The 12,860-nt window shown below is 49.5% G+C and overlaps 1 protein-coding gene across 3 annotated transcripts in view; it reads left to right on the forward strand.

The window, feature by feature from the left end:
• LOC139476067 (PHD finger protein 3-like) overlaps nt 1–12,363 on the forward strand; it is a 42,908-nt gene extending 30,545 nt beyond the window's left edge. For all 3 annotated transcript variants that reach the window (XM_071259309.1, XM_071259324.1, XM_071259317.1), the window contains exons 22-24: nt 1,924–2,119; nt 6,229–6,606; nt 6,836–12,363. In XM_071259309.1, the coding sequence (XP_071115410.1) occupies nt 1,924–2,119; nt 6,229–6,606; nt 6,836–9,750 (3,489 nt within the window). In that variant the 3' untranslated portion in view covers nt 9,751–12,363. The remainder of the gene's footprint in view (nt 1–1,923; nt 2,120–6,228; nt 6,607–6,835) is intronic.
• Nucleotides 12,364–12,860: the final 497 nt, after the last annotated feature.

Here is a 12,860-nt window from a genome sequence, read left to right on the forward strand (position 1 = left end):
GTCAGCTGTGTAACTGGGGGTAGGGTGGGTCTAGGGTGAGTGTCAGCTGTGTAACTGGGGGTAGGGTGGGTCTAGGGTGAGCGTCAGCTGTGTAACTGGGGGTAGGGTGGGTCTAGGGTGAGCGTCAGCTGTGTAACTGGGGGTAGGGTGGGTCTAGGGTGAGCGTCAGCTGTGTAACTTGGGGTAGGGTGAGTGTCAGCTGGGTTACCTGGGGGGTAGGGTGGGTCTAGGGTGAGTGTCAGCTGTGTAACTGGGGGTAGGGTGGGTCTAGGGTGAGCGTCAGCTGTGTAACTTGGGGTAGGGTGAGTGTCAGCTGGGTTACCTGGGGGGTAGGGTGGGTCTAGGGTGAGTGTCAGCTGTGTAACTTGGGGTAGGGTGGGTCTAGGGTGAGCGTCAGCTGTGTAACTTGGGGTAGGGTGAGTGTCAGCTGGGTTACCTGGGGGGTAGGGTGGGTCTAGGGTGAGCGTCAGCTGTGTAACTGGGGGTAGGGTGGGTCTAGGGTGAGCGTCAGCTGTGTAACTGGGGGTAGGGTGGGTCTAGGGTGAGCGTCAGCTGTGTAACTGGGGGTAGGGTGGGTCTAGGGTGAGCGTCAGCTGTGTAACTTGGGGTAGGGTGAGTGTCAGCTGGGTTACCTGGGGGGTAGGGTGGGTCTAGGGTGAGTGTCAGCTGTGTAACTGGGGGTAGGGTGGGTCTAGGGTGAGCGTCAGCTGTGTAACTTGGGGTAGGGTGAGTGTCAGCTGGGTTACCTGGGGGGTAGGGTGGGTCTAGGGTGAGCGTCAGCTGTGTAACTGGGGGTAGGGTGGGTCTAGGGTGAGTGTCAGCTGTGTAACTGGGGGTAGGGTGGGTCTAGGGTGAGCGTCAGCTGTGTAACTGGGGGTAGGGTGGGTCTAGGGTGAGCGTCAGCTGTGTAACTGGGGGTAGGGTGGGTCTAGGGTGAGCGTCAGCTGTGTAACTTGGGGTAGGGTGAGTGTCAGCTGGGTTACCTGGGGGGTAGGGTGGGTCTAGGGTGAGTGTCAGCTGTGTAACTGGGGGTAGGGTGGGTCTAGGGTGAGCGTCAGCTGTGTAACTTGGGGTAGGGTGAGTGTCAGCTGGGTTACCTGGGGGGTAGGGTGGGTCTAGGGTGAGTGTCAGCTGTGTAACTTGGGGTAGGGTGGGTCTAGGGTGAGCGTCAGCTGTGTAACTTGGGGTAGGGTGAGTGTCAGCTGGGTTACCTGGGGGGTAGGGTGGGTCTAGGGTGAGCGTCAGCTGTGTAACTGGGGGTAGGGTGGGTCTAGGGTGAGCGTCAGCTGTGTAACTGGGGGTAGGGTGGGTCTAGGGTGAGCGTCAGCTGTGTAACTGGGGGTAGGGTGGGTCTAGGGTGAGCGTCAGCTGTGTAACTTGGGGTAGGGTGAGTGTCAGCTGGGTTACCTGGGGGGTAGGGTGGGTCTAGGGTGAGTGTCAGCTGTGTAACTGGGGGTAGGGTGGGTCTAGGGTGAGCGTCAGCTGTGTAACTTGGGGTAGGGTGAGTGTCAGCTGGGTTACCTGGGGGGTAGGGTGGGTCTAGGGTGAGTGTCAGCTGTGTAACTTGGGGTAGGGTGGGTCTAGGGTGAGCGTCAGCTGTGTAACTTGGGGTAGGGTGAGTGTCAGCTGGGTTACCTGGGGGGTAGGGTGGGTCTAGGGTGAGTGTCAGCTGGGTTACCTGGGGGGTAGGGTGGGTCTAGGGTGAGTGTCAGCTGTGTAACTGGGGGTAGGGTGGGTCTAGGGTGAGCGTCAGCTGTGTAACTTGGGGTAGGGTGAGCGTCAGCTGTGTAACTTGGGGTAGGGTGAGTGTCAGCTGGGTTACCTGGGGGGTAGGGTGGGTCTAGGGTGAATGTCAGCTGTGTAGCTTTTAAGACAAGAGCTATGAAACTAAATGCTTTCTCTCTATATAATATTTCTAATCAGGACATCTGTGTGGTGAGGTTTGTGCCGGGCAGTGATGGTGAGAAGATGGCCTACATCCACCTCTATTCCTATCTGAATGGACTGAGTCGATGCGGCGTGGTGTCAAACGCAGCCAAGCAGGTTAAGGATTTCTACCTGGTGCCCCTGGCCTCCCACAGCCGAATCCCACGGGTCCTCCTGCCCTTTGATGGGCCAGGTATGTACTGCATGTAGGGCAAGCATAGGTCCTCCTGCCCTTTGATGGGCCAGGTATATACTTCATGTAGGGCAAGCACGGGTCCTCCTGCCCTTTGATGGGCCAGGTATGTACTTCATGTAGGGCAAGCACGGGTCCTCACACCCTTTGATGGGCCAGGTATGTACTGCATGTAGGGCAAGCACGGGTCCTCCTGCCCTTTGATGGGCCAGGTATGTACTTCATGTAGGGCAAGCATGGGTCCTCACGCCCTTTGATGGGCCAGGTATGTACTTCATGTAGGGCAAGCACGGGTCCTCCTGCCCTTTGATGGGCCAGGTATGTACTTCATGTAGGGCAAGCACGGGTCCTCACGCCCTTTGATGGGCCAGGTATGTACTGCATGTAGGGCAAGCACGGGTCCTCCTGCCCTTTGATGGGCCAGGTATGTACTTCATGTAGGGCAAGCACGGGTCCTCACACCCTTTGATGGGCCAGGTATATACTTCATGTAGGGCAAGCACGGGTCCTCCTGCCCTTTGATGGGCCAGGTATGTACTTCATGTAGGGCAAGCATGGGTCCTCCTGCCCTTTGATGGGCCAGGTATGTACTTCATGTAGGGCAAGCATGGGTCCTCACGCCCTTTGATGGGCCAGGTATGTACTTCATGTAGGGCAAGCACGGGTCCTCACGCCCTTTGATGGGCCAGGTATGTACTTCATGTAGGGCAAGCACGGGTCCTCCTGCCCTTTGATGGGCCAGGTATGTACTTCATGTAGGGCAAGCACGGGTCCTCCTGCCCTTTGATGGGCCAGGTATGTACTTCATGTAGGGCAAGCACGGGTCCTCCTGCCCTTTGATGGGCCAGGTATGTACTTCATGTAGGGCAAGCACGGGTCCTCCTGCCCTTTGATGGGCCAGGTATGTACTTCATGTAGGGCAAGCACGGGTCCTCACGCCCTTTGATGGGCCAGGTATGTACTTCATGTAGGGCAAGCATGGGTCCTCACGCCCTTTGATGGGCCAGGTATGTACTTCATGTAGGGCAAGCACGGGTCCTCACGCCCTTTGATGGGCCAGGTATGTACTGCATGTAGGGCAAGCATGGGTCCTCACGCCCTTTGATGGGCCAGGTATATACTTCATGTAGGGCAAGCACGGGTCCTCACGCCCTTTGATGGGCCAGGTATGTACTGCATGTAGGGCAAGCATGGGTCCTCACACCCTTTGATGGGCCAGGTATGTACTTCATGTAGGGCAAGCACGGGTCCTCCTGCCCTTTGATGGGCCAGGTATGTACTTCATGTAGGGCAAGCATGGGTCCTCCTGCCCTTTGATGGGCCAGGTATGTACTTCATGTAGGGCAAGCACGGGTCCTCCTGCCCTTTGATGGGCCAGGTATGTACTTCATGTAGGGCAAGCACGGGTCCTCCTGCCCTTTGATGGGCCAGGTATGTACTGCATGTAGGGCAAGCATGGGTCCTCACGCCCTTTGATGGGCCAGGTATGTACTGCATGTAGGGCAAGCATGGGTCCTCACACCCTTTGATGGGCCAGGTATGTACTTCATGTAGGGCAAGCATGGGTCCTCACGCCCTTTGATGGGCCAGGTATGTACTTCATGTAGGGCAAGCACGGGTCCTCCTGCCCTTTGATGGGCCAGGTATGTACTGCATGTAGGGCAAGCATGGGTCCTCCTGCCCTTTGATGGGCCAGGTATATACTTCATGTAGGGCAAGCATGGGTCCTCCTGCCCTTTGATGGGCCAGGTATGTACTGCATGTAGGGCAAGCATGGGTCCTCCTGCCCTTTGATGGGCCAGGTATGTACTGCATGTAGGGCAAGCATGGGTCCTCACACCCTTTGATGGGCCAGGTATATACTTCATGTAGGGCAAGCATGGGTCCTCACGCCCTTTGATGGGCCAGGTATATACTTCATGTAGGGCAAGCATGGGTCCTCCTGCCCTTTGATGGGCCAGGTATGTACTTCATGTAGGGCAAGCATGGGTCCTCCTGCCCTTTGATGGGCCAGGTATGTACTTCATGTAGGGCAAGCATGGGTCCTCACACCCTTTGATGGGCCAGGTATATACTTCATGTAGGGCAAGCATGGGTCCTCACACCCTTTGATGGGCCAGGTATATACTTCATGTAGGGCAAGCACGGGTCCTCCTGCCCTTTGATGGGCCAGGTATGTACTTCATGTAGGGCAAGCACGGGTCCTCCTGCCCTTTGATGGGCCAGGTATATACTTCATGTAGGGCAAGCACGGGTCCCCCTGCCCTTTGATGGGCCAGGTATGTACTTCATGTAGGGCAAGCATGGGTCCTCCTGCCCTTTGATGGGCCAGGTATATACTTCATGTAGGGCAAGCACGGGTCCTCCTGCCCTTTGATGGGCCAGGTATATACTTCATGTAGGGCAAGCATGGGTCCTCCTGCCCTTTGATGGGCCAGGTATGTACTTCATGTAGGGCAAGCACGGGTCCTCCTGCCCTTTGATGGGCCAGGTATGTACTTCATGTAGGGCAAGCACGGGTCCTCCTGCCCTTTGATGGGCCAGGTATGTACTGCATGTAGGGCAAGCATGGGTCCTCCTGCCCTTTGATGGGCCAGGTATGTACTGCATGTAGGGCAAGCACGGGTCCTCCTGCCCTTTGATGGGCCAGGTATATACTTCATGTAGGGCAAGCATGGGTCCTCCTGCCCTTTGATGGGCCAGGTATGTACTTCATGTAGGGCAAGCACGGGTCCTCACACCCTTTGATGGGCCAGGTATGTACTGCATGTAGGGCAAGCATGGGTCCTCACGCCCTTTGATGGGCCAGGTATGTACTGCATGTAGGGCAAGCATGGGTCCTCCTGCCCTTTGATGGGCCAGGTATGTACTTCATGTAGGGCAAGCACGGGTCCTCACACCCTTTGATGGGCCAGGTATGTACTTCATGTAGGGCAAGCACGGGTCCTCCTGCCCTTTGATGGGCCAGGTATGTACTTCATGTAGGGCAAGCACGTGTCCTCCTGCCCTTTGATGGGCCAGGTATGTACTTCATGTAGGGCAAGCACGGGTCCTCCTGCCCTTTGATGGGCCAGGTATGTACTGCATGTAGGGCAAGCATGGGTCCTCCTGCCCTTTGATGGGCCAGGTATGTACTGCATGTAGGGCAAGCACGGGTCCTCCTGCCCTTTGATGGGCCAGGTATGTACTTCATGTAGGGCAAGCACGGGTCCTCCTGCCCTTTGATGGGCCAGGTATGTACTGCATGTAGGGCAAGCATGGGTCCTCACACCCTTTGATGGGCCAGGTATGTACTTCATGTAGGGCAAGCATGGGTCCTCACACCCTTTGATGGGCCAGGTATGTACTTCATGTAGGGCAAGCATGGGTCCTCACACCCTTTGATGGGCCAGGTATATACTTCATGTAGGGCAAGCATGGGTCCTCACACCCTTTGATGGGCCAGGTATGTACTTCATGTAGGGCAAGCACGGGTCCCCCTGCCCTTTGATGGGCCAGGTATGTACTTCATGTAGGGCAAGCACGGGTCCTTGATCGGTCCTTGGTATGTTTCAGGATAGATCCTTGATAGATTCTGTGGTCTAGTCAATAGAGCATCTGCCCGGTTCAACCCCTGGCCGCATCATAACAGAAGATGTTAAATGATGGTACTCATCATTAAGGGAATAAAACAAGGCCTGGTTGGCTTATAGGGTACTATGGCTGAGTGGGCTATTCATGTTAAACTGCCGCATGTTATCTTAGTGGGCTAGCACTAAAAAGTATGACCCTAGTCCAGATTAGTTCAAGCAGCCACACACACACACGCACATGTACATTGCTCTATTAATGCAATAATCTTTAGTGACGTAAAACCCAATTTCTCCTCACATAGAAAGACCCTTGATTGGTCCTTGATGTGTTTCATCATACTGTTTCAGTAAAATGGTTGGGCATTTGTGATTAAGATATGTACAGCACCAGAATTTGCTGTTCTATCCTGTTTGGTTTCAATAGTGGGGAAAACGTCAATGAAAATGTCACTTTCATTACAAACCTTATGACTAAAATACTATTAACTATTCTGTTAACTACAATTAATTCAACAATTCACTTACCTTGTTCTTCAGGTTTGGAAGAGAATCGGCCCCACATGATCCTGGGAATCATCGTGGTGACTAAAGTAAAACGCCCCATAGATGCCGCTACTCACTTTGTTCCTTCAAAGAAGGCAAAAGTCAGCTTGAACCCTAATGATCCCCGGAACAGAAACTACAGACCTCCGAGTCAGAAGCCTCTCGAGAAGTCCTTTACACCTCCTCTCAAACCTGTGCCCACCTACAAACCCATGCCCAAGAAGCTCATTGAGCTGTCGAGATCGTCGTCATCGTCATCTTCCTCCTCCCCGTCAGGTGACATGACTCAGACAGCTGTGACGCTACAGGACCCTATTGTGAAGGCCTACGCCTCCACCAAGTCTAGTCAGATGGAAGAGGAAGAGGAAGACAGTAAGTGTACCAGTTAGTTTCATGTAGATGTCTAGCAATCGAGGAGATTCAGATTACACTTGATTTCTAGTAGGAATGAAGTAGTATTGATGATTTCTAATTATGGTTTAAAGTTTGTGTAAGTTTATCTTTGGATATGTGGTTGGTTGATATAGAAAATACAAAACATACTGAGTGCAATTGTTGTCTTCAAGAAAGGCTGTTGTTTTACACCATGATCTATTTGCAGGCATGGCTCCATACTCACCAGGTGGAATGGATGATGATGACGATGACGATGCCTATGATCCTGCTGATACCAGTCACATCATCAAGTTGACTTTGACAACAACTGTTGCAACTACCGCCACCACTGCCCCCATCTTCACCCAGCCTGGTGGTAACATCACTAAGCTGACCTCTGCGCCACCAGCAGCAGCGTCGGCAACCATTCCCTTCCCTGTCCCCGTGTCTCCTCTACCTGTCCCGGCACCGACCACCTCGGCCCCTGTATTGCCAACACCAGCAGCAGCAGCAGCAACAGCAACAGCAGCAACAGCAGTAGCAGCAACAGCAGTAGCAGCTGTTCCCGTGCCAGTCTGTGTGTCCAGTTCCACAGCATCCCAAGTGTATTCCGTCCCCACAGCTCAGCCCGCATCATCACAAGGACCAGATAAGCCTATGTCACAGAGTGACACTCTCAAAGGAATTAATGTTGACTCCATGATCTCTCAAGTTGCCAAAAGTAACAATCCTGCTGAGATCACTGCATTTATGGTAGCTGCCTTGGCTGCAGCAACAGATGCTACTAACAAACAAAAGTTGCTTGTGGAGCTGACCCAGAAAGTTGAGGAACAGAGGAAAGCACTTCAAGGCCAGCAGGCTTCTAACTTGTCTGTACAGGGCCTCGCTCAGGCAGTAGCTTGCACAGCAGCAGCAGCAACTATTGCAGCAGCAGCAGCAGCAACAGTAACGACTACAGCACCATCATTACTGCCTCCACCAACAGTGGTACCTCCAGTGTCTGTGGCTGAATCCAAGTCAGCAGTTTCTGTGGCTGAATCGGTGGCCAGCAGTTCAGGGTCTGAGGCTTTGGCTTTAGACTCCCCTAAACCACTGGAAAAGAAATCTAAAGAGTCTGATAAGGAGAAACATTCCTCCTCAAGTAGTAGAAAATCATCTAGTTCTGATAGTAGGAAAAGTGATAGAGACAGAAGGGATTCTGATAGCAGGCGAAGTGATCGGAGGTCATCAAGTGTTGAGAGGTCACGGGACAGGAGAAGTGGAGATAGACACAGAAGGAGCCGGGACAGGAGTCGAGATCGGGATAGACACCGTCACAGAGGAAGATCTTCAGAGAGACATCACAGTCACCGCGATCGATCCCGGGAGCGACGAAGAGATCGATCAGACATACGACGGAGCAGAGATAAGAGTAGAGACAGAAGCAGGGACAGGAGCCGAGACAGAAGCCGGGACAAGAGCCGGGACAGGAGCATAGACAAGAGCCAGGACAAGAGTCGGGACAGAAGCCGGGACAAGAGTAGAGACAGGAGCAGGGACAGGAGCAGAGAAACCTCTGATAACAAGGTTTCCAAGGATGGTCAGGGTAGTTCTGAGAGTAGACGAAAGGCAGAGGTCCCCTCAACCTCAGACAAGACAAGTGATACAACACCTAAACCATCACAGACAACGTCTAGTGAAACATCTGACACAGGTGCTAGTAGTCAGTTGCCAGATACAGGCAAGGACACAAGTAGTGAGGCAGCAAAGGCCAGTAGCAACACTGAGTCAAGTGCAGCTGTGACACAAGGGGAACTAACACCCAACATCCCTGTTGCCCTTCAGGCCTTGATCAATGATGTGATGGGCAGAGTGCCCAAGACAGAAGAGATTCCTCCAGTTGTGTCAAAAACAAAAGAAAAGGAAACGAGTGAGGAAAGGGAGGAAAAGAAAGCTGAGAAAGAGGATATGGAAACTGATAGTAATGCATCAGAGAGCGTGATTCCAGGATTTGGTGCAGCTGATGAATCAGCAGAGACAAAACCAAAAAATATTTTCAGTGACATTATTGAGAAGCACAAAGATGATAAACCTGTGTTGTCTTCAACAGTTTCAGATGAGGTTGGTAAAGATGCAAGTCAGCTGGAGCTATCAAGAAGTGACTTGGATATGAGAGTTCAACCCCTTCCTGCTGGAGGGGACACAGACATGAGAGTACAGGGTGATGTGGACTTAAGAATTAAACCCAGTATTCCTATCCTGTCTTCTATTGCAAAGTCCAAGCCTAGTGTGTTAGAGCGGCAAGTAGACATTGATGAGCGCATCCTGCCATCAGGTCCTCCTCCTATGGATAAGGATGAGCGGATTGCCCCTCCCAGACTCACTCCCCAGCAGCAGTGGGGGCCAGGAAACCCCCAGCCACCTGCTGTTGATGAGCCTCCCTCACTATTCCCTTCAGCCACAGGCTTCCAAGGGGCCCACTTCACAGGACCACCTCAACCATTCCCAGGTCCACAACAAGGTTTCCAAGCTCCATCCGAGTTCCTAGGACCGCCTAAACTAGACTTTGAGGGCCCCCCTGGGCCTGGTCTCCATGCTGGTGAGGATGTCGATCATCGTATGATGGCATGGCCGGGACAAGGACCTCCACCAGCTCCAGGACCCTTGTTCAGGCCTGGTTCAGGAGGTGATGGAAACTTTGGTGGGGAGGATGTTGACCTGAGGCAGAAAGACAGTAGTGGTCCGGGGCTGTTGCGGCCTCCTCCTATGCCCGCATCATCACTTTTGGAAAGCCAGAGTCACGTTTCCTCTTCAGGGGAACCTCCACAGGAGAAGAAGAGACCGCTGCACGGTGTTGGGGAGGAACTCCAGGACAAACGACCTCGACCTCATTCTCAAGGCTTGATGCATCAAGGTCGTCCTGGAAGGCCATTCATGCCTCCTCCACCTTTCCCCCCCCAGTCTGCCCCCCAGATGCCTCCTCCTCCTCCTCAAGGACATGAACAGTCACGTGACTATGATAGGGGGTCATCCTCTCGTTGGAGTGAGTGTCGGGAAGACCGAGATCGTCATTGGCACCGAGATGACCGATCCAGTCGGCACCGTCGCTCGAGTGATCACCATAGAGATAGGAGACATTATCACAGTAGTAGCCGGAGGTGAATTGTGTCACAATTTTGTGTTGAATAGAGAGAATTTGTGTTCAAACAGATTGCAGCATGTGGCTAGTTATGAAGAATGTTGTGGAATGAGCTATTGTGGATTTTGAAGATGAAGAAGCGTTCAGTTTTTATTGTGAATGTGACATATGAAATAAATAGAAATCCAGCATTGAGGGCAGTGTCAGCAGACACTTGGATCAGCTTTGTGAGGCATTGTTAGCAGACACTCAGATCAAAGGCATTGTTAGCAGACACTCAGATCAATGAGGCAGTGTAGCAGACACTCAGATCAGTGAAACAGTGTCTTTTATTGTTTTGAGCAGGTTCAAGTGGACAATAGCTAGTCAGACAACAGATTCATAATCACAAGTTGCATTTCTGAAATCTTTCCCCAGCTGGATTGCTCTGTACTAGATGATATTGTGTACTTGTAGATAATCAAGGGAAAGTTCATTATTTGCCATTGACCTTCCTCATTTCAAATATACATCAACAAGACATTTATGTACATAACCACATAAGTCATAGCAACAACTTCTGTAAACATAATCAGCCCTCATGTTGTGGCAAAATACAAAGTGTTGTATTGTTTCCCCAAACCTTGTTTAGGAACGATGCAATAAGATGCTATTTTCCTGCACCTTATCAGTGGTGGAGCATTTCAAGATAGACGGAACAGAAATATCTCTGTGGAAAACATATGTTTGTCAGCTACAAAACAGTTAACATAAATACAAAAACTTGGCTTTTGGCCCATGGAAATTGTGTCAGAAAGCTCTAATCACCTATCGAAGGAAGGGCATCATTTTCAGTGCTTTGTAACGAGCCTTTGTGTAATTATGTAATCATGATAATGACTAATTGTTTCCTAGCTGTGTATACTGAGTGGTTATCTCTGTACATATTACGTCTCATCCATTTCACAGAATCGCAATAGGTCACACAGTGTGATTATTTGCTAACTGTAAAACCTTGGGAATAATCTTCATTGGACCTCTCCATGAATGCACACGTGTTCTTTGGGCATAGTGAACAGTCTTCGTATTAAAGAGCAGTTATTTTTGATGAATGATGTTATGCAAACTTGTACATGTTTTTTTAAAACTATCATTTTGGTACTAACTTTGGGGGGATGTACAATGGGATGATTTTGGTGAGGATCTTTGCATAAACAGACGGGTGATTTTAGCATAGGTGCCATGTGCGAAAATCAAATTTAATCAAATAGATTTAGAATGTCTGTATTTGCGGTTGAAATCAAAGGGTAAGTGAATACTGTTTGTAATCATTGCTTCATTATAAACACATCTAGTTGTAAAGGACGTCCAACACATGGAAGGTATTATTTTGACTGTCAAGAATTGATTCATCACCTGTGAATTTTTTATGATTTTAATGGGATAAACTGATTTTTATTTAGTGATCAACAAATGAAAAATTGTGGAAATCAAAATCTTATTTTTAAGTTTAGCCCGCCTCACCCAAAGGGTATGGAGGAGCTCATTTCATGGCATGTTGTTCTCAGTAACATTGATATTGAAATGTGATTGTTCAAGAACACGTAGAAAAAACACTAGTGAAAATGTATAAGTGTACCGGTAATGTGAAATTGTGCCTGTGTGCTTTGGTGTTTTCATGAAGCCACAGTCGCAGATGTTGCAGCTGTTTACAATCATGGGGATCACAGAACTGTCTGTGCAGCTGTTTGTAATCATGATGATCACAGAACTGTCTGTGCAGCAGTTGACAATCATGATAACAGAACTCTCTGTGCAGGTGTTTACAATCATGAGGATCACAGAACTGTCTGTGCAGCTGTTTACAATCATGAGGATCATAAAACTGTCTGTGCAGCTGTTTACAATCATGGGGATCACAGAACTGTCTGTGCAGCTGTTTACAATCATGATGATCGCATAATTGTCTGTGCAGCGGTTGACAATGATAATGATCACAGAACTGTTTGTGCAGCTGTTTACAATCATGAGGATCACAGAACTGTCTGCAGCTGTTTACAATCATCATGATCGCAGAACTGTCTGTGCAGCTGTTTATAATCATGAGGATCACAGAACTGTCTGTGCAGCTGTTTACAATCATGATGACAGAACTGTCTGTGCAGCTGTTTACAATCATGATGACAGAACTGTCTGTGCAGCTGTTTACAATCATCATGATCACAGAACTGTCTGTGCAGCAGTTGACAATCATGATAACAGAACTCTCTGTGCAGCTGTTTACAATCATGAGGATCACAAAACTGTGCAGCAGTTTACAATCATGATCACATCACAACTTTCAACAGTAACAGATTAAGCAGAGGACAAAATACACATTAACTTTACAGTTCATCATAGAGTAAGGTGAGCAACAGAGTACTTCCCTCCGTGTTTGTCTCAATATGATTTAATTTAGAGTTGTTTTGTTAAAGATTGTTGCCAAAGAGTCGCAAGTTTTGTAATATATGACTGCATTTCTTCACAGAAGTACAGGTTATTTTAATCTTTGTTGACCGTTATGTGTTTTATGTTCTGTTCACAAGACTGTACAAAGAGAAACAGTGTTGCATACTTAATTCCTGGTTTTACAAAGATGCTCTCATCTCATGTTTGCTGTAATAAATTCATTTACCATAAATCGTTTCTTCTTCTTTAAGGGTTAAGTGTCCATGAAGTGATTGGTTCTCCTTACATAATGTGTTGTCAACTCTGCAAGTGTTAAAGAATTGTTGATGTACTCAAAATGTCAGGAGGAGGTTTCAAGTGTTAATGTTCCATACATTAAATTAACCAAATGATTATGTTGTGAATAGTCTTCATGTCAAGTGGTGAAAAGGCTCCTCTCTCTGGAAATGTTATTGTAAACACTTGATCAAACACCAGTCATCCCCACAATAAAGGCGTAAAACATTTCCAAGTTTTAGATATACACCTAAAAAAAGGTTAGGCCTCTCACTGGCTGCATGTGGAGGGGCTGAGGCGGTCATCCAGGCACGTGGCAGCTATACATGTTACGGCTATATCATCACAGGACGTCATGTTGGGGAAGTAACTGTCATTTTTAGTAACTGCTTAGGGCATCCTTACAGAAGTCACATACCAATTTTTTCCA

This window comes from Haliotis cracherodii, unplaced genomic scaffold (assembly GCF_022045235.1).
Source record: "Haliotis cracherodii isolate W230 unplaced genomic scaffold, xgHalCrac1.p SCAF_1, whole genome shotgun sequence".
Classification (NCBI taxonomy): domain Eukaryota; kingdom Metazoa; phylum Mollusca; class Gastropoda; order Lepetellida; family Haliotidae; genus Haliotis; species Haliotis cracherodii.